This window comes from Ambystoma mexicanum, chromosome 14 (genome assembly GCF_040938575.1).
Source record: "Ambystoma mexicanum isolate Mex_15411 chromosome 14, UKY_AmexF1_1, whole genome shotgun sequence".
NCBI lineage: Eukaryota > Metazoa > Chordata > Amphibia > Caudata > Ambystomatidae > Ambystoma > Ambystoma mexicanum.
This window is the reverse complement of record NC_090940.1, coordinates 664,661,068-664,679,722: the sequence shown is the minus strand read 5'-3', so window position 1 is coordinate 664,679,722 and position 18,655 is coordinate 664,661,068. Positions and strand designations below refer to the sequence as shown.

General features: G+C 45.7%; 1 protein-coding gene across 2 annotated transcripts in view; it reads left to right on the top strand.

The window, feature by feature from the left end:
- MTHFD1 (methylenetetrahydrofolate dehydrogenase, cyclohydrolase and formyltetrahydrofolate synthetase 1) overlaps positions 1-18,655 on the top strand; it is a 517,055-nt gene that overhangs the window by 332,716 nt on the left and 165,684 nt on the right. For both annotated transcript variants that reach the window (XM_069638218.1, XM_069638219.1), the window contains exons 17-18: positions 12,230-12,306; positions 17,971-18,111. In XM_069638218.1, coding sequence (XP_069494319.1) covers positions 12,230-12,306; positions 17,971-18,111 — 218 coding nt within the window. The remainder of the gene's footprint in view (positions 1-12,229; positions 12,307-17,970; positions 18,112-18,655) is intronic.

Here is an 18,655-nt window from a genome sequence, read left to right as displayed (position 1 = left end):
AGTGTGTGCTGGGTCTATGAAATTTGGAAAAGACTAGTATAGTCAATTTCACTTTAAATTCTCTGGGAAACAGTAATTCATCCCAGAGAAGGTTTCTAAACCTTTGGGAAGTATAAAAGACATCCCTGTATCACGGCACTTAGGGTGCTGTGTAACACACATGAAAAGATGATGCCTGTGGAGTTATCTAAAACTCGATAATCAAAGAACACAAGAGTAAAACACATATCAAATTATGTGAGTGGGGGAATAAAGGCTCACACTCTTTCCAGGAAAAAAATAAAGTCCTCAAAATGCAGCAAAGTTGCTGGGGGTCTCTAAGGTGAGGAATTGGCACATTTCTGAGAATTCTCCCTAACGCGCACTGACTGCCAGTTCAGAAACTGATCCTATTTAAAAGCATGTGCGCTGTCCATAAAAGCCTCCACCATCTGACAGCCACCACACTGGCATCCAAATGTGTCTTAAATGGACTGTATCCCCATCTTAGATCCACACTGGGCAAGAAATGTATTATCAGAAGTATAGGAAAGCTGCAGGGTGGCTGCACCTTTTGCGGGACAGGCATCCAGAATTTGAAATTCCCTCCCAGCATCACTTTGCAATATATCCAATCTGCTCCCATTTAGGAAACTGCTCAAAACATACCTATTTGATTTAACCCCTGGCAGACTACTACTGAAACAGATAAGTATATGCTGACAATAGCACCAAGACTCATTTTGGTAATGCAATCGCTCTATCAAACCCTTGTAATAAAAGTGCAAAAGAACATATTTGACAGTAGAAAATTGCCTTCTATGGAAGTGTCGACAAGGAGTAGCTCCTGGAGTTGTGGTGGAGGCAGTGCCACAGAAGACACTTAGGCTAAAGAGGTCCATGGATGAAGAAATACAAAAACTCTCCAGCAGACTTGGGAGAGCAGTACATTGATACAACAAAGCAGTTCTCCAGCAATGCGGTTGGCGGTTTCCAGAGGAGGTTACTGTACAAATTGTCCAGCAACCACCAAGTGCTCCAACAATGATGCACTAGTACAAGGAGGACACAAAGACCCTTGAAGGACGATTATTAAAAATGTGGCGATTGCTGTGTCGGAGCCGGAGGAGCAGAAAGGCTGATGGGCTACAATCTGGAGTAGGTGTTGATCCAGGGTTCCCATGTCATGGCACAGGAGTTGGTTTCTGAGGATGGGGTTAACTTGGAGAGAGACTCCCAAGCAAGAACATGTGTTAAAGAAAAGTTGAGGTTGCACTGGAGAGGGACCAGCCACCGAAAGAGGACCGGGAGGAGAGTATGGCAGTACGTTTGCAGGAACAAAGGCAGCAGAGGCCACTACTGCATCCCAGTTGGTGGTGCATGGTGGGATGGCGCTTGCCTGATCTAAGATGAAGATTCTCTTGGCATGTCGGCATGGAGATTCTTCAGGGTCCTTGCCTCAAGGCTGGATCTGGAAGAGGCCTTCAAGCAGGAGCTTTAATCCACTCATCCCCAACTGATCGGGATAAAGGAGTGTTCTCTCTGGTCGTCTAGAGATAGGCTTGGAGCAACATATAACCGAGCTGAGCTTCCACCGGTGCCAAAAAAAATATTTTCTTCATTTTTGGGAGTTGTCTAGATTGTAAGTTATTCTCTGCACCATGGAATTGATAAGAGTATAACAAGAAAACTTGTTGAAGAGGCTAACTCCACATAGACCATAATACTGGATGATTACAATGTGGATTGAGAAAATATCAGTGAAGGACTCCTAAGAAGGAAGCCGGCCGTTATTATTGGTTAATAGCAAAAACTACATGGAATATTTTTTGGGCTTAACAAATGGAGTACCCAGCCTGACCCCCCGACCTGAGGAGACTATTTGATAAGACAATCTATCTGTTTCAGAAGTTTGTCCTTATTGATTTGGGAAGCACACACAAGTGCAGACAGGATTTATCCATGTATTTCGTTCCCACACTGCATTTTCAGACGGAGGAAGTATGGTGCACCCTACAATGTGCAACGGGACAGAATGATCTTCCCGTCCTGAAGAAGGCTGAAGTACATGGGGGACAAAAATGTTGGTCCTAAGATATAGCCGAAACATGTGTCGACCCCCTGCTGGAATAAATCTATGCAGATGAAACTACTAAAGTCTGAACTGAGGGAATTGTAAATTGTTCACGTTGTAGTTTGTAGATAACATATTAGGTTATTTATAGCGAAATAATTGAGGGGATGATGAGGAAGAATGTGAATGAGTGGAAGGTAGGGATGAATGTTGAATGAACCTTAATGAGTATAATATTGGTTTTACCGATTGCAAGTATCTTATATTAAATTGTGATTTGTGAAATTTATTAAAGATTTATCAAGAATTGAACATAATTTTTCGATATTTATAACAAGATAAATGAATACGTGGTCATCCTCTATCATATGGTTCACTTCTGCTTTAGTATGACCTTTAGCCTAAAGAACCTAGGATTAGTATCAGGCAATCCCCTCATTTTGCTTACTGGTCGTCTAGAGAGGCAGTGCTTCGCCATCTGATTCTTAAGCGCGTGAAAGAATGTTGGTACAGAGTTTCTTCCTTCCTCGAGCAGCAGGTCTTCCAGGAATGTGGGTACAGAGCTTTTTCCTTCCGCGAGCAGCAGGCCTTCCAGGAATGTGGGTACAGAGCTTTTCCCTTCCTCGAGCAGCAGGCCTTCCAGGAATGTGGGTACAGAGCTTTTTCCTTCCTCGAGCAACAGGCCTTCCAGGAATGTGGGTAGAGAGCTTTTTCCTTCCTCAAGCATCAGGCCTTCCAGGAATGTGGGTACAGAGCTTTTCCTTTCCTCGAGCAGCAGGCCTTCCAGGAATGTGGGTACAGAGCTTTTCCCTTCCTCGAGCAACAGGCCTTCCAGGAATGTGGGTACAGAGCTTTTTCCTTCCTCGAGCAACAGGCCTTCCAGGAATGTGGGTACAGAGCTTTTTCCTTCCTTGAGCAGCAGGCCTTCCAGGAATGTGGGTACAGAGTTCCAGCTGTAGACAAGGGGAGTGAGTAAGGGGTCTGCTTTTTTCAGCCTCAGGAAGTGGTGAGTGAAAAAAGCACCAAATCACACACCAAGAATCATTTGAACAGAGGGCTGATCAGCCAATGTAAAGGCTTCCCTCCAAGCAAATGCATGCATTCTGGAACGTTCTTTCACACAAAGGATTAGCCCCGCACATCCCAGAGAGGCATCTGCCTGTGCCAGTCAGAAATGGTTGAAGGCTGACTTCAGCTCCTGGAATAAAGGCTTGCTGTGGGTCAAAATGGCCACTGCCTCACACACACACACAGAAAGCTGAGAAAGTCATGTGGCCCCTAACCCCTCAGGCCTTTGAAGCAAACTAAGACATCCTCTGTTTTGATGAATGGAGGAAGGGGGTCAAAAAGGAGCCAACCAGGTCAAATGGATTCCATCCAGAGTAACCATATTGCAGATGAAAAGCCATCACCTGCCTATATGGTACCTCCCCAATGTTTAGTAAATTAACCTTTTCTTGGGGAAAAGATAAAGCACAGAGTCAGAGATGAGAAGAGTCACCCAGGGAGCCAGGACAGCCAATGTTAATTGCACAATGTCAAGGCGAGCTGAGGATCTTCTTTGCAGGTAGGTAAAAGGTCTTGCAAAATGTTTTTAGAAATGTTTGTAGAAAAATAGAACACTAGAAGGGCCACAAGCTGGGAGGCTTGTTAGGGTAAAGCTTTAGCAACTCTGCAAGGTAACCAAGACAGGTCTCAACGGAGAGCAAGCAAGGCTACACAAAAAGAGGTACATTCTCTTAGACTTTACAGTTCCTCTGGTTAGAAGAAATGGTTCCAGCTGGCTTCTGCTCCTGTACAGTTCTGTAGATCCTGTTATTCCTGAGCCTCGGTCGTGATGGCAAGAGGGAGGATGTCTGGGACTCATGCTCTGCAATGGGAAGGTCAGCAGCAGCAATCGGCAAACTTTAATTCAGCGGTCCTTCAGTGTTTCAGCTCCTTGAGTCTGACCGCAAATGGCAACACTGCGGTAATCGGCTACCATTTCAGACTTTCCTTGCTTCTGAGGTCCAGCAGTCTGTTGTGGCTCAGCCTTGGTCAGTCTTGCATCAGGGAAGTCCAGATGATCTTCCTAGCACTCTGGTACGACTTAAAAGCAATGCACACGGTCTGGCGTTCCTCTCCCTGGCTCTTCGGTTCCAGCAGCAGTGGCAGTACAACCAGTTTCGAGAGGATGTCCAGACGGGCTTACTTTGGAGTTGATTGGTCCCGCCAACTCAAAGGAAGAAGGCATCCTTGCAGGGCTTCTCTAGTCCAGGCAAATTCAGAGCTTCAGCACAGCAGCAGGGCTTCTTCGGGCAAACCAACAGTCCAGGAGTTGCAGCAGGCATCTCTTCCAAGTTCTTCGGATTCCTTAGTCCAGTGGTCGACTCTGACTTCCAAGCCAAAAAGCCTCGCCTTTTATGCAAGTTTCCCCCATTCATTCCAGCCTAGCTGTCAATCAACCAGCAGGGTGTCTATCCTTGCCAGACAGCCAGCCGGCCAATCATCTTTGGGTGCATTCCTGTAACCAAGGGGATTAAGCACAGGGAGTTTCGGGCACCTCCCTCACTTCCTGCTCCTGCCAAACATACTGACGTCAGAGGCGGGCTTCACTTGTGAATCCTGCCAAAGACAAAACAAACAAAGGGACCAACCCTGGTTTTGCGCACAGAGTAAATCTCATGAAGGACGTTTCCAACAAAAAATGGCAAAAAGAAGACTGGGGCCATTTTCACAAAGTGGGCACCCATGGGTGCTTTACTGTAGCTGCGAACGCAGCCCGCAGTAAAAACTCACAATGTTAGTAAAAAGTAAACCACTGCCTCCAGCCATTAATTGTAGAAAGGGTAACATAAACATGTCACATGGGAAACTAGACAAAGGGGATACTAAGTAACCCCACCAGCACCCTATGGTGAGATAGTGTGTGCTGGGTCAAGTTTCAAAATATAAGTAAATCACTTTCACTTCACTGCTCTTGGAAACAGTAGTTTCACCAAGAGAAGGTATTTAAACCTTTGGGAAATCTGACTTCCCTGTGACACTTCACTGAAGGTGCTGTGTGTCACAAGGTAAAGATGTTTATGGAGTTCGTCAGACTCCAAAAGTCAAAAGAGACAGAGTCCAAATCACAATAAAATTACATGAGGGTGAGAAAAAGGGCTCTCTCTAGGTTAGAAATTAAAAGTCCTAAAGTCCAGCAAAAGAGCTGGGGTCTCTAATGTAAAAGGGAATTGGCACATTTTTGAGAATTCTCCCTAACAGTAGGAAAAGGGGCTACTAAGTAACCCCCCCTCCCAGCACACCACATAAAATGGGGGTGTGCTGGACCTAAAAAGAGAAAAGGTAAGTAAAGTCAATTTCACTTTACTATTCTTGGGAACTGTAGTTGATCCAAGAAAAAGTATTTAAATCTTCAGAGAAATGTAAAGGATTTCTCTGACACTGCACTGAAGGTGCTGTGTGTCAGTGTCGCCATATAAAAGGTAGATGCCTATGGAGTTTCAGACTCCAAAAACAAAGGAAACGCATCCAATTCAGATCAAAATACATCAGAGAGTGAGAAAAAGGGGTCACTCCCTCCAGGGTTAAAATTCAAAAGTCCTAAATTCCAGTAAAAGAGTTGGGGTCTCTAAGGTTGAAGGGAATTGGGACAGAAATGAGAATTCCTCCTAACACTTTCCCCAAACACTCCTCTTCAAACTCGCTCTGCATTTTACAGAAAAGGCAGACCCTCACCCCCCCCATCCCCCCCCCCCCCCCGTGGGAACTGGTTACATTCAGGCACTCGGGCAGACAAAGGGGTGGGAGTGAAAAACCCCTCCCACACTCCCTGCCATCCTGGACACACTGGAGCCTAGGCGGGGGGGTGTGTGTGTGTGTGTGTGTGTGTGTGTGCGCACACACCCAACAAAAGACGAACACACAAAATATGGTGGGGAAAAAGAGGCACCATGTTGGAACATGGGTGACCCTATTATACACAACCGAATATGAATACTGTCTGCGGTAAATAATAGCACAATAGTTGGTACAACACTGCCACCGGCCATAACTGTAGGATTGGCACTAACTAGAAAGTCACAGGAGCAGAAAGAATGGGGATACTATGTATCCCCATAGCATGTTCTTTCGACTAGATGTTCCTCCCACGTATTCCTCTTTGCTATTCGACTTCCAGCTTCAGCTGCTTTGGAATTATTTTTTGGCAGAGGGCGCCGCAAGTCAGTGCAGTCGACTCGAGGGCCTCCATCTCAAGGATGTCATTGAAGGCATGTATAGCACCCGTTAGCATCAGTTATTTTTACTTGCAGTAGAAATACCCGGACAACCACAAGAATGACCGTAATGAACTATGGATGAGGGGAAGCTGTAATAGCATGGGAAATTCTACTGTGGGGTAGGTTGGGAGGGCGATGACGAATAAATGGGAGTTACATCGAGTCGAAAAGAACGGTACCATCGGTAAGTAACTTGTTCTTCGAATGTATTGGGTTCTCCCACGTATTCCTCATCTTTGATAGACTCCCAAAGCAGTATTAGATTTGGTGGAGGGAATACAAATTTTAGTTTTGTAAAGGTTTTCATGAACTGAATGCAGGACTGCTTTTCCAAAGCTCCCATCCTGATCGATGGATGACTCCAGGCAGTAATGTTTTGCGAATAGTGGACCACGTTGTTGCCTCACAAATACTCATTATCGGTACACCCTTTTGCAGGGCTGTAGAGGTAGCCATGCCCCTGGTGGAATGGGCCCTTAATCCTTCAGGAGGATCCGTCCCTGCCAGTTTAACATTTTGAAATTGCAGAATGATCCACCTGGATAAGGTCTGTTTCGTAACAGGCCGACCCAGTTTGTGGCCTGTATTGCCAATGAAAAGCTGATCATCAATGTGAAGTTTTGTCAGCCTAGATATATAAAGGCTCAGAGCTCTACGAGGGCCCAACCTGTGTAATGAGGTGAGGGATAGAAAGAAGGTAAAACAATGTTCTGACCTACGTGGAAATCGAGATGATTTTGGGTAAGAATGAAGGCTTAACCATCAGAACAACCCTATCCTTATGGAAGATGATAAAGGGTGGCTTGGAAGTGCCTGCAATTCACTCACTCGACGAGCTGAAGTTGGAGCTACCAAGAGAATGGTTTTAAAGTTTAACCTTAATGCGCATGAGAGTAAAGGTTCAGAGGGTGCACACATTAAAAATGTTAGTACCCGATTAAGGTTGGGGGTTGGGAGGGGCACATTGGTGAGCCCCTTTAGAAATTCTGTCACCAGTGGAATCTTGAAATATGAACATTCTTCAGACGAGTGCTTAGAGATGGATAGTACCGCCAAATAGCCCTTAACCTAATAGTTCCAACCTGTGAGCCCCAGATTGGCTAAGGATAGCAGAAAGGAGAACACCTGTGGTGTTTTGCACAGAAAGGGGTCTACATTCTTGTCTCTGCACCAGTTGCAGAATGTGTTCCAATTGTACAAAGACTTTGTTGCTGGCCTTCTGTCCGAAGGCAAAATCTCCTTTGTCATCCGGGAGGTCCCAATCCCTGTATCTCAGCATTTCAGAAACCATGCATGAAGGCTGTGTTTTGACCTCTGGATGGAGAAACTGGCCACCCTCTCACAAGAGAAGGTCCTCTCTTAGTGGAAAACGTATTGGAGGACAGATGGACATGTCCAGAAGGTCCGGGTACCGCGTCCTCTGGGGCAAACTTTCTCAACCTCCTGATCATCTGAGGAATGACTGGGACTGGAGGAAATGCATACGGGAGTGGAAACTCCCAGTCCACTACAAACGCATCTCCTAGAGCTCCTCTTGCGGGAAATTCCCTGGAGCAGTACAGTTTGCACTTCTGGTTGACACTGGTCGTAAACAGATCCACTTGAGGGGTTCCACAAAGGGTGAAGATCCCTTGAAGGACTTCCTGAGCTAGTTCCTACTCGTCGGGGGGGGGGGGGGGCTGTGCTCTGCCTACTCGGAGCATCTGCCGCTTTGTTCTCCCCGGCTAGGTGAACTGCCGATAGACTTCCTCTGGAATTGCCCAGTACCAGAGCTGCATTGCCTCTCTGCAGTGGTAGTGACCCTACACCTCCTCTCTTGTTTAGTTAGTACATGGCCACTGTGGTGTCATGATCAGGACCTTCTTTCCCCGCACAGTAGGCAGGAAGGCCTTCAGCGCTAGTCTGACTGCCCTCCGCTCCAAAAGATTGGTATGTAGTTTGGTCTCTGCTGGGGACCAACGACCGCTGTCAGATCGTTGGTGTGGGTTCCCTACCCCGTGAGTGAGGCATCCATCACTACTGTTATCTCCGGCCCTGGTTGCCAAAAGGGTTCTCACTTCAGAATGTTGTCCTTGCAGGCTCACCACAGAAGATCCTGTTTCGAACCTGAAGTAGGTTCGACATCTTTGCTGAGAACTGGGACCATTGAGTTCTGAGAGCCCATTGAAGGGATCTCATTCTCAGGCAGGCCTCTGGCACCAGAAAAATGCAGGTTGCCATGAGGCCGAGCAAACTAAAAAAAATCGAAGGCCGGGAGATGCTGGGCACTTTGAAATTTGGAGACAATCTGTAGAATGTCTTTAGCCCTCGCATCTGGTGGCAAGCTCTTTCCTAAGGATGTAACCAGTACAGCTCCAATGAACTGGAGTTTATGAGAAGGTGTCATAGGGACTTTTATAATTGAGGGAGAAGCCCAGTCTGTGAAGAGTGGCATGTGTCATTGAGATGATCCCGGACTTGTTCGGGAGAACACGCCCTGATCAGCCAATCGTCCAAGTAGGGGGTAGACTTGAATCCCCATCTCCTGAGACTCGCCATCAGTTTGGTGAAAACCCTTGGGCGGAGGTTGGCCTGAATGGCAGAACTCGAAATTGATAATGAGTACCGCCAACTGCGAACCTCCAGTAATTTCTGTGCTGCAGATGGATTGGCACATGAAAAGTATCCTGAAGGTTCAATGACACCATCCAATCCTGGAGTTGGAGGGCCTGAAGAATCTGATAAAGTGTGACCATCTTGAACTTGTCCTTCCTGAGGAACTTGTTCAAGTATCTCGAGTCCAAGATGGGTCTCAGTCCTCCATCCTATTTGGGTATTAGGACATTTGGGGAATACCATCCCTTGTTTCTCTCTGCTACAGGCACCAGCTCTATAGCACCTTCCTCTTGAAGGGTTAACCTTTCCTGCACAAGGAGTGAATCTGGAATCTTCAGAGTGGCTCACCGTTGGATTGCTCTGAGGTCTCTGTATAAAAGGAAGGCAGTACCCATGGGCTATGGTTTCCGATGCCCAAGCATCCGAAGTAATGTCTCGCCATTCTTCTAGATGTTGAGACTGTGTGCCCCCCACTGGTGAACCGTGACTTAAGACCTCGGAGGTTTTGAAGCGGCTGATGCAGTGGTAAAGATGCCCCTGCTTGAGCTGGCTTCGCAACTCTCCCTCGTCTACCAAGAGGAAATCTTCTTTGGCCCATTTGACTAGCCATTCCTCCCGCTCTTCCAACGGAGTAGTAGCGAAAAGATCTGCCCCTCCAATCTGTCCACTAGGGCGAAAAGGATGAGGCTGCCTAGGTGCCGCTATTAAAGATTTGACTGCCGCCTTAGAGGTCTGCAACTTATCAAGGCTTTAGTCAGCCTTGTAGCCAAAAAGGTGAGACCCATCAAAGGGCATGTTGAGGAGTCTGTATTGAACATCCGGAGCAAAACCTGACTTACTAAACCACGCAAATGTGCGTATAACAGTGCTAGTAGCCATGGCTCAACTGATGCTGTCAGCACAATCCAGACCTGACTGAAGTCTCACACATGGCTTCTTTGCTGTCTCTAATTATGGCCAAGAACCGGTCTCTTTTCATCCCCCTCAGGAATGTGCTCTGCTGCCATGGAAATGCAGTCTCATAGAGTGAGTGTAAATTTTGCAAGGGCATATGTGGAGTTGACTGATTTGAGCGCCATGCTCCCTGCAGAAAATACCTTCCTTACCCATCCATCTATTCTTTTGTCATCCCTATCTGGAGGGAAGGTAGGGTAAGCTGCTTGCTTAGAAGTTGCTGTAGCTGCCTGCACCACCAGACTCTCTGCAGTGGGGTGTTTAGACAGTCGGGGTCACTACTGGAAGGGCGGTACTTCTTGGTCTCATTATTATGCACAGCCGGATTGGTTTCTGGCGTCTCCCGATTCGCTGCACCCTTTTTTGGAGAGCAGTATGGAAAGGTATTAGATCTGTCTGTGGACCCTTATCCAGGATATCCATCAGATAATCCTGCTCAAATGGTAAGAGGCGTACTCACCCCATATATTCCACCACCTTGGACATTAGCTGGCTATATGACGCATCAGCATGCTCCCCAGCCTCTGGTCTTCCAAAATATAGCTCAGGTGAGGTGTCCACCCCACTGGCCATCTGCAGGTTGTTTCAAAGGTATTTCAACCTTGACTCCTCAAATGAAACTTTCAGACACATTTGGTGTGCCAAATTGGAGGCCAAAGGGTGCATCATTGTCTGAGGTTTCATTCTCCTCATATGTTGAGATAAGGGACTTAAAATAGTCTTTCTTTGGTAAAGGCACATACGTTTTTTTCAGGCATCAAGTGTTTGATAAATAGTGGATTTCACGCTGGAGGAGGCGTCAATTTTTTTTCAGTGGCGCCATAGGTTTAGATGGGGCGGTCGAGGTCTATGGCGCAGCTGGCATTGATGGCGCAGCTGGCATCTATGGCGTCGAAGGTGGCGTCGATTTCGAGGGCTTGGCTGGTGTCGAATGCACAGCCAGTGTTGACGACAGATCCTTCGATGATATGTCATCGCATTGAGGCCTCGACGGCTCTGAGTATCGGGCCTTTGTCGAGGGCGTGCAGGATTTGGGTCGAGCCCTTTTCTTACCGGCTTCTTTGGAAGGCACGGTAGGAGCATGGCTTGGCATGGGTTTCTGCGTTTCAGATATTTTTAGCATGTCTGCTCTAAATGCTTCCCAATCGGCAGGGATGTATATTTTTTGTGGGGCAAGATGCCCTGGTGTCACTGATGAAGTGGAAGAAAGTGACCTATGGTGCCTCTTTTTGGACTTTTCGACAACGATGAGCAGTGGTGGGAGCCACTCCTCGATCTCGACCTTTTAACTTTCTTCCTCCGAGGAGAGTCTCCTCTCAACTAGTCGGTTGAAGATTTTTTTGGTTGGGTTAGATGATTTGGGGTTTCGACCTACTGTCAATTTCCCCTTTTCGCTCCTTCAGGGCCTTTCCGGTCATCGACTGGCAATTGGAGCAGACCAAGGTCTTATGCTCCACCCGAGACAGCATAGACATTATACGGTGTGGATCGGTCAATGACCTTTTCGAATCACGATCTCAACACTTCTTACCACCCCGGTCTTCGCTGTAGTCAGTGTTGACGAAGAAGACCTACTTGCGTATGAAGCATGCTGTATTTCTCGAAGCAATAGCATTTGTGGAAAAATGGAAGGGTGCTGTGCATGCAATATATCTCTTCGATGACATCCTCGAGACGGAGGCCCTCGGGACATCGAGTCGACTGCATAGACACACATCGCTCTCTGCCGAAAAAGAAAATCCGAAGCAGCTGAAGCTGGATATCGAATATCAAAGATGAGGAATACTTGAGGACACAATCCACTCGAACTGTAGTTAGTAAGGATAAGAAAATAATCTGAAAGGAGAATCCTAAAGGGTTCCCAGCAACACTGCCCACAAGTAGCTGTGTGCTGCAAAAGTAAAACACAGATGCCTTAAAAGATATATGGAGGAAAGTAGACTCCGTAGTAAAGGTAAAACACAGAGAATAGAGTTCCAAAAGTCAGAGCAAATGAGAATAAACAAGTGGAAAAAGGCTTCACTCATTAGTAAAGGTCCAGAAGTCCAGCAAACAATATGGAGTGTCTTACTAGGAGAGGGGATGAAGCATAAAAATGATAAACCTCCCTAACAGTAAGGAAAAGGTGGAAGCTGAGGTGGGGCAAGCTGGGCAAACAGGAACTATGCTCACCCTGCTTTGTTGAGAAATGGTCTTTGGATCTGGCAATATGTTGAACTAAAAAAGTAGAGATCTAAAAAGGCAACAATTGTGAAAAATCAGATTTGTCATTGTGGAACTGTCCATCTTAATTTTTATAGGTTACTATGTAAAGACTGGCAATATTGCATTAACCTGGCTCAATGTACCTGTATTCTCTCAACAGTGCTAGATACCAATGATCGGTTTCTTCGGGAGATCACAATAGGAGAATCCCCGACTGAGCGAGGTTTCTCCAGAAAGGTAAATATTCTTTTTCTGCCTGCAGAAAAATGTAAAGTATGCATATAGATGGGAATGTGAACCAAAGCAACAGAGAAAGTTGTAGCCTGAAGATAGTCGCACCTAAGTAGCAAATACTATTAAGCTTTCATAAACCTGTACATATTCACACAAATCAAATTGTAATGTGTAACAAATCGGTTTGATGTGAACACAATGGCATCGATTTCAGTGAGTCACAAATCTGAAGAAGTGTCCAGAGAGCAAATTATGTTTAACACAAAAGTGTATCAAATTGTATTCGGCATGATACAAAAGATTCAACAAAGTCAGTTAATGACATATTCATTTACACTACATTATATCATGTAACAAGACAGCATGGGTATACATAAAAACTGGCTAAAATTAGTCCACCACAGCAAGCATTCATAGTGCCGCATTCAGACCATACACAACACTCGGTGACATTCAACCATACAACAATTGCTAAAAGACATGACAAAATTGATTAACAGTAGGAGGTGGGATACACTTTCCTCACGTCCCATCTGATTATTTTAATATTTGAAGTTTTTACATAAGCAGCAATAGAAATGATTAAAAACAATCTATCGCAAGGTGGATCTAGGAAAAAGAATGTTGTGTAGATCACATCCCTGGAAAATAGGCTCAGTGAGGCATTCAAAAATGGCCGATGCATTTTGGACCATACCGGCCCTTCATCAGGCCAACAACTGGCTAGAAGATATAGCAAAGTGCCACAAAAACAGGTGGTGGCATGCCACACATCTGATTCAAAAGGACCCACCTAGAGGTGTAATAAAACCACAATGTGTCATGCAACCTAGGGTATAAGCAGAGGTAGCATCGGTTAGATGACGAGCATTTTGTGACTACAGATTCTTGGTGTTTGTCATGCAACTAGTCTTCTGGTCTTTTCATTAGAGCTTTAGGCGAGTCCATTTCAATCAGATTGCTGTGGCATGCTAGCACTTGGATATATCCTGTAGCCAGACGTTGCCCTGACGAAAGTCTGTTATGGTGCAAAAGCCGGTCAGATAGCAGTGAGTTGAACACTCATTCTGACATCTGTGTGCAGATGCAGGTTCGAATCCCAGCAGGGACAACTCAGCCTTTCATCCTTTTGAGGTTGATAAATTGAGTACCATGCCATGGGATAATATCAACTGTTATTTCAGTGCTTGGATACCTTCGGGTTTGTAGCACTATATAAAACTCAATATTATAAATGCATTGGTCATTTTTGTATGCCTCATTGAAATAGAAGCCACTGTGGTCACATTAAACTGATTCATTACACGTATATTTGTGTGAATAAGTACATGTTTCTGTAAGCTACATTGTAGTATTTGCTACTTGGGTGTGACTATCTTCAATATACAACTTACTCTGCTGCTGAGGTTCTACCTTGGCTCTTTACCTTTGGTTATATATATATATAACACTGTAGTGTATTGCAACTGAAGTACTTATTTGAACGTTGTGTGATCTATGTGTAACCCTTTCAGTATCTCTGTAGTGTACCCTCTTTGGGTGTCTATTTCGAACTCATTATATCTAATCCACCAGCCTCCCTTGATTGAAGACTAACTGCCCTGCCCTATATACCCAAAGAAAGTTTGGTCTCTTGGTTGGAGCCCTGAATATCCTTAGGATAGATAGTATCACAGCACTCACCGAAGGGCTGTGGGAAAATCGACCTAACACTTACACAGATGTCATTTTCCATCGATGTTCTGTAATTCCAGTCCTTTGCCAATCTACAGTGCACTTTGATGCTTGCAGGCACAATTACCAAACCGCTTCACGTGGCATTCCTTTCACTGAAATCAGTGAGAATGACTATCTTGGCCTGACCAAGTTCTGCAGCTCCTATTAAGTTACTTGGGTCGCAATTTATGCCACAGGCTGCTGCTGCATGACCTGTCACTGTTGGTGCAAGCAAGCAATATTTTATTTATTTGCATTTAGTAAGCGCACTTGCAGCCCGTGGGCATCGAGGCGGCGTTACAGGATTCTGTAAGAGCTTTTGGTTAAGGTTACAGACTACCAGAAGTCTTAGTTACAGAAGGCATAGACAGTGTACGATACAGAGAAGAGCAGGGTTACAGGCAAAAGCATATAAGCAATGGTTAGGTATACTGCCTGCAGGAAGACGACATGTCTTCAGGTTAAGAGTTTGGTTTTGATGGCTTTACGGAACGGTTGGTGAGAGTATCATTCTTGGGTGAAAGGGAAGTACATTCCAGTGGGTGGCTGCCAGGGTAGGGAAGCTAGATCCTCCAGCGTGAGCTTTTCAAGTTTTGGACGTGACTATCATGTTGGAATAGCACTTCCTGAGGGGTCTTGTGGCGGTGTGCTTGGTGATTCTCTGAGCAAGGTATGGGGGAGGCGTGATGGCCAGGGTTTTGAACACAATCCTCTTTGACAGGGAGCCAATGGGCCTGCCTTCTAACTTCGGATATGTGATCTTTCCTGGAGGTTCCTGTAGCAGCCCTAAGGGCGTTGTTTTGGACCAGCTGGAGTTTGGCCACATTTTTGCAAGATGTCCTTAGGAGGAGGGCGTTGCAGTAATCCAGCCTTGAGCCAATTATTGCCCTGACAATTGTGAGGCAGTTCTGGCGTTATAGGTAGGGTCTGGCTGCGTTAAGGACTTTGGAGTAATAGGCAGATGAGGATGTGATGGCGTTAACCTGTCTGTCCATGGTAAGGTTGGAATCCAGGTAGACTGAGTGTCTTTACATTATTGGAGACCTTGATGGGGATATTGTCAATAGTGAAGGATAGGTACGGTTCAGCAAGGTTGCAGAGTGTGGTGGGTGACCATATGAGCAGGAGTTCCTTTTTTTCACTATTGAGACAGAGCCAATTGTCTGCCATCCAGGATTGGATAGTGGAGTAAATGGTAGTGAGTGTTTTGGCGTCAGTCTCGTAATCGCCAGTGAGTGGAATGAGCATGTGTCATCCGCATAGTTGGTGTACGAGATGAACAGGGAGTCAAGAATGCTGAACAAAGGACTCGTGAAGAGGTGGTACAGTGTGGCTCGATGCAGGAGCCCTGCGGCACACCACATTTAATGTGGGTGGGGGTGGCAGAGGCTGAGTCAAAGAAGACTCTCATGGCCCTTTCTTGGAGAAAGGAGGTAATCCAATTGCAAGCTTTAGGGGAGAAGTTGGCCGCAGTTACCAGATGGTGGCACAAAGTATTTGTGATCCACTAGGTCAAAAGTTACGGATAAATCCAGGAGCAGAAGGAGCGCAGGTTTGCCTGTGTCTATTAGATCGTCCATTTGATTCTTTAGGTCCAGGAGAGCCGTTTCTGTGCCATGTCATGGGCGGAATCCAGATTGCCGCAGGGCGAGAAGCCGGTTGTCTTCCAAGAATTTTTGGACTTGCAGGTAGGCTGCTTTGTCCAGGATTTTGAGTAGGAAGGGGACGGTGGTAATGGGCCGATAGTTCCCTGGGAACGATGGGTCTAGAGAGGTTTCTTTTAGGAGCGGGCGGACCCATGCTTCCTTGAGTCCAGTTGGAACTTGGCCAGCCTGGAAGGAGGAGTTGATGAAAGCGGTTAGGAAGGGTGCTAGGATGTTGGCCGAGTCTTTGAGTTGGGCAAGACATGCGTCCCCCTTGCAGTTAGAAGGTTTAATAGATTTGAGGAGGGAAATGACTTCCAACTCAGTCATGTCCTTGAAGTCAAAGGGAGGGGATGACTCAGTTTTGGCAGTCGAGGACGTTTTGCTGTGCACAGATTTTGTTTTGAAGAAAATCAAGTTTGTCTAGCATGGCAGATTGAATACTGTTGCACCATCTTTTGTCCTTGAGGAGGGAGGGCGGCGGCGGGGGGGGGGGGGGGGGGGGTGAGGCGGGTTTTTCCAACTCCCTAAAGATGGTGAAGAAAAGATTTCTTTGGAGCTTGATTTAGTCATTGATCCTAGAGTTGTAGGATGCAGCGTTAGCTCTGGTAATATTAGCTTTATAAGATATGGAGATGGCATTGAAGGCACTTCTGGTAGCTTCAGAGGGGTTGGTTTTCCATGCTGAGAGGGCACGCCTCTTCTGAGAGCATTGGGCAAGTAGCTCTTTTGAAAACCAAGAGTTGGCGTGTTTGGCTTTTTTAAGTGCGAGTGGTGCAATAGCATCCACTGCTTGAGTGATGACTTCTTTGAAGATGTTAGCTAAGATCTCTGGATTATTGGGGAATGGGGCCTGCAAAGCTGGAATAAGGAGGAATGGTGCTAGGTTTTCAGCTGTCAATTGGCACGAGCTCCTTGCAAGGGCTGCAGGACAGGGGGCGATAGGCTTAAGGGGCCCTTTCTTAGTGTTAAGGTTGAATTGAATGTAATGATGGTCGGACCAAGGGATAGGGGAGTTGGCAGTGATTTGGATGGTTTATAGTGAAAATGTAGAAAGACAAAATGTAGAAAGTCAATGTCGAAAAAAAATGTCGAATTTTATTTTGACGTCTTTTATTAGAAAGGGGGGGGTCCCTCCAACCCCCCTTTTTCTTTTTTTGTTTTACCCATTTTTTTTATTCCCGGACCCCAAAATAAATATATAATTTAAAAAAAAGGGAATTCGACATATTTTTTTTCGACATTGTCATTCTACATTTTATTTTCGACATTTTGACCGACCACCATTTGGATAGAGCAGTTATGGTGGCTGATCCAGTCAAGTGTGCGCCCTTTGGTGTGGGTTGCTCCTGAGGTAGAATGTGAGAAGCCCAGGGTAGATGGGGCTTTCTTGAGGGATTTGGCGTAGGGGTCCTTGGGGTCATTAAACCCCAGGTTAAGATCTCCCAGAAGAATGACTTGAGATGTCTTTTTGATGTCAGATATTGAGAGGATGAGGGTGTCCTGAAAGTCTGTGATGGGACCCAGGGGGGCGGGGGGGGCTTGTAGACAATGTGCATAGCTATGGTGCAGTTGTGGGAGACATTGATTTTCAGAGGATAGTCTTCTATCCCAAGGGTTTCCCTTGCAATGAGAGCCACGCCCCTACCTCTCTGAGGTGCGAAATTTTCTGAAAATGGAGTACCCCAGTGGGATAGCGAGAGCTAGTGCCAGGCCAGAACTTTCATTAAGCCATGTCTCAGTAATTATTAAGAGGTTAAGATTGTCCTTGACAATGAGGTCCTTAATGTCAAGGGCATGGGCAGGAACTGAGCGAGCATTGACTAGGGCATAGCTGAGAGTGAGTCAGGCTGGCGGTATCCTTCACAGTGGCTGGTCGGGCTGTGGGGGCCTTAGGGTCATGGTCAGCATTGAGCAAGGGTGCCACAGGGTGCTCAGGCAGAATATACAGTGCAGGGTCAACATTGAGCAAGGGTGCCACAGGGGGCTCAGGCAAGGTATACAGTGCAGGGTCAGGTGGCAGGTAAGTTCTGGGCAAGGTACTCCCTGTTTAACAGGGAGGCAAGTAGGACTGTTCTCTCCTGTCATTTTTCACCGTAGACTGCCTTACCTTTTTAAAGTATTTTTTCTTCAGGAAAAGTTAACTTAGCAAAAAAGTGTTTTAGTTGCAGTTTTTTAATTGTGAAAATGTTGGTATATGTTGAAGGTAGGAGGAACTGAGGCACATGTTTTGACATAATGAAATAGCGGCAGCCATTTTAGAATGTCCACGTCTCTAAAGTTTAATAAATGGTTCTTTTTATTTCAGGCTCAGTTTGACATTACTGTGGCAAGCGAAATCATGGCCGTCTTGGCACTTACCGACAGCCTTGAGGATATGCGCAATCGATTGGGTAAAATGGTTGTGGCATCGAGCAAACAAGGAGAACCCATTACTGCTGAAGATCTGGTACAAAAATCTCAAATTCATTTATTCATGCATGTTTCATTTGTTTGACTGAGCAATTTATATAGAACCCAATATAACAATATGTAAACGCAGGTAAAACACGTTTTATAAATGCATGTTTGTTATGAAAAAAAGTACACCCTTTCACATCATAAAATGTAATTACCTTTTTCAGAATATAAAACCAGCAAAATATGCAAAAACTACAATAAAATATACTACATCAAACCTAGCTTCTTAATATTGCACCACCCCATATCTCACATACATTGCTTGTCTTTCTCCAATTCTGTCCATAGAAAACCTTGTGTTTAAAGTACTGGGTATGAGTTGCCATTTTCATTGTAGCCCGTTTTTTAGCCTGTGATCATACTAGTGGCCACTGTTAGAATGGCTTCGTTGTGCCCTGTGTTGAGAGCAAGAGAGCAGCTGACTCGCAGCTAGTCAGCAGGGTGCCCTGCAAGCTTTCCCTGCTGCCCCTTGTGGTAGCAATGGTGGAGCAGTCAAGGGAGCAACGCAGTGTAACATACAGTATAACACTTTG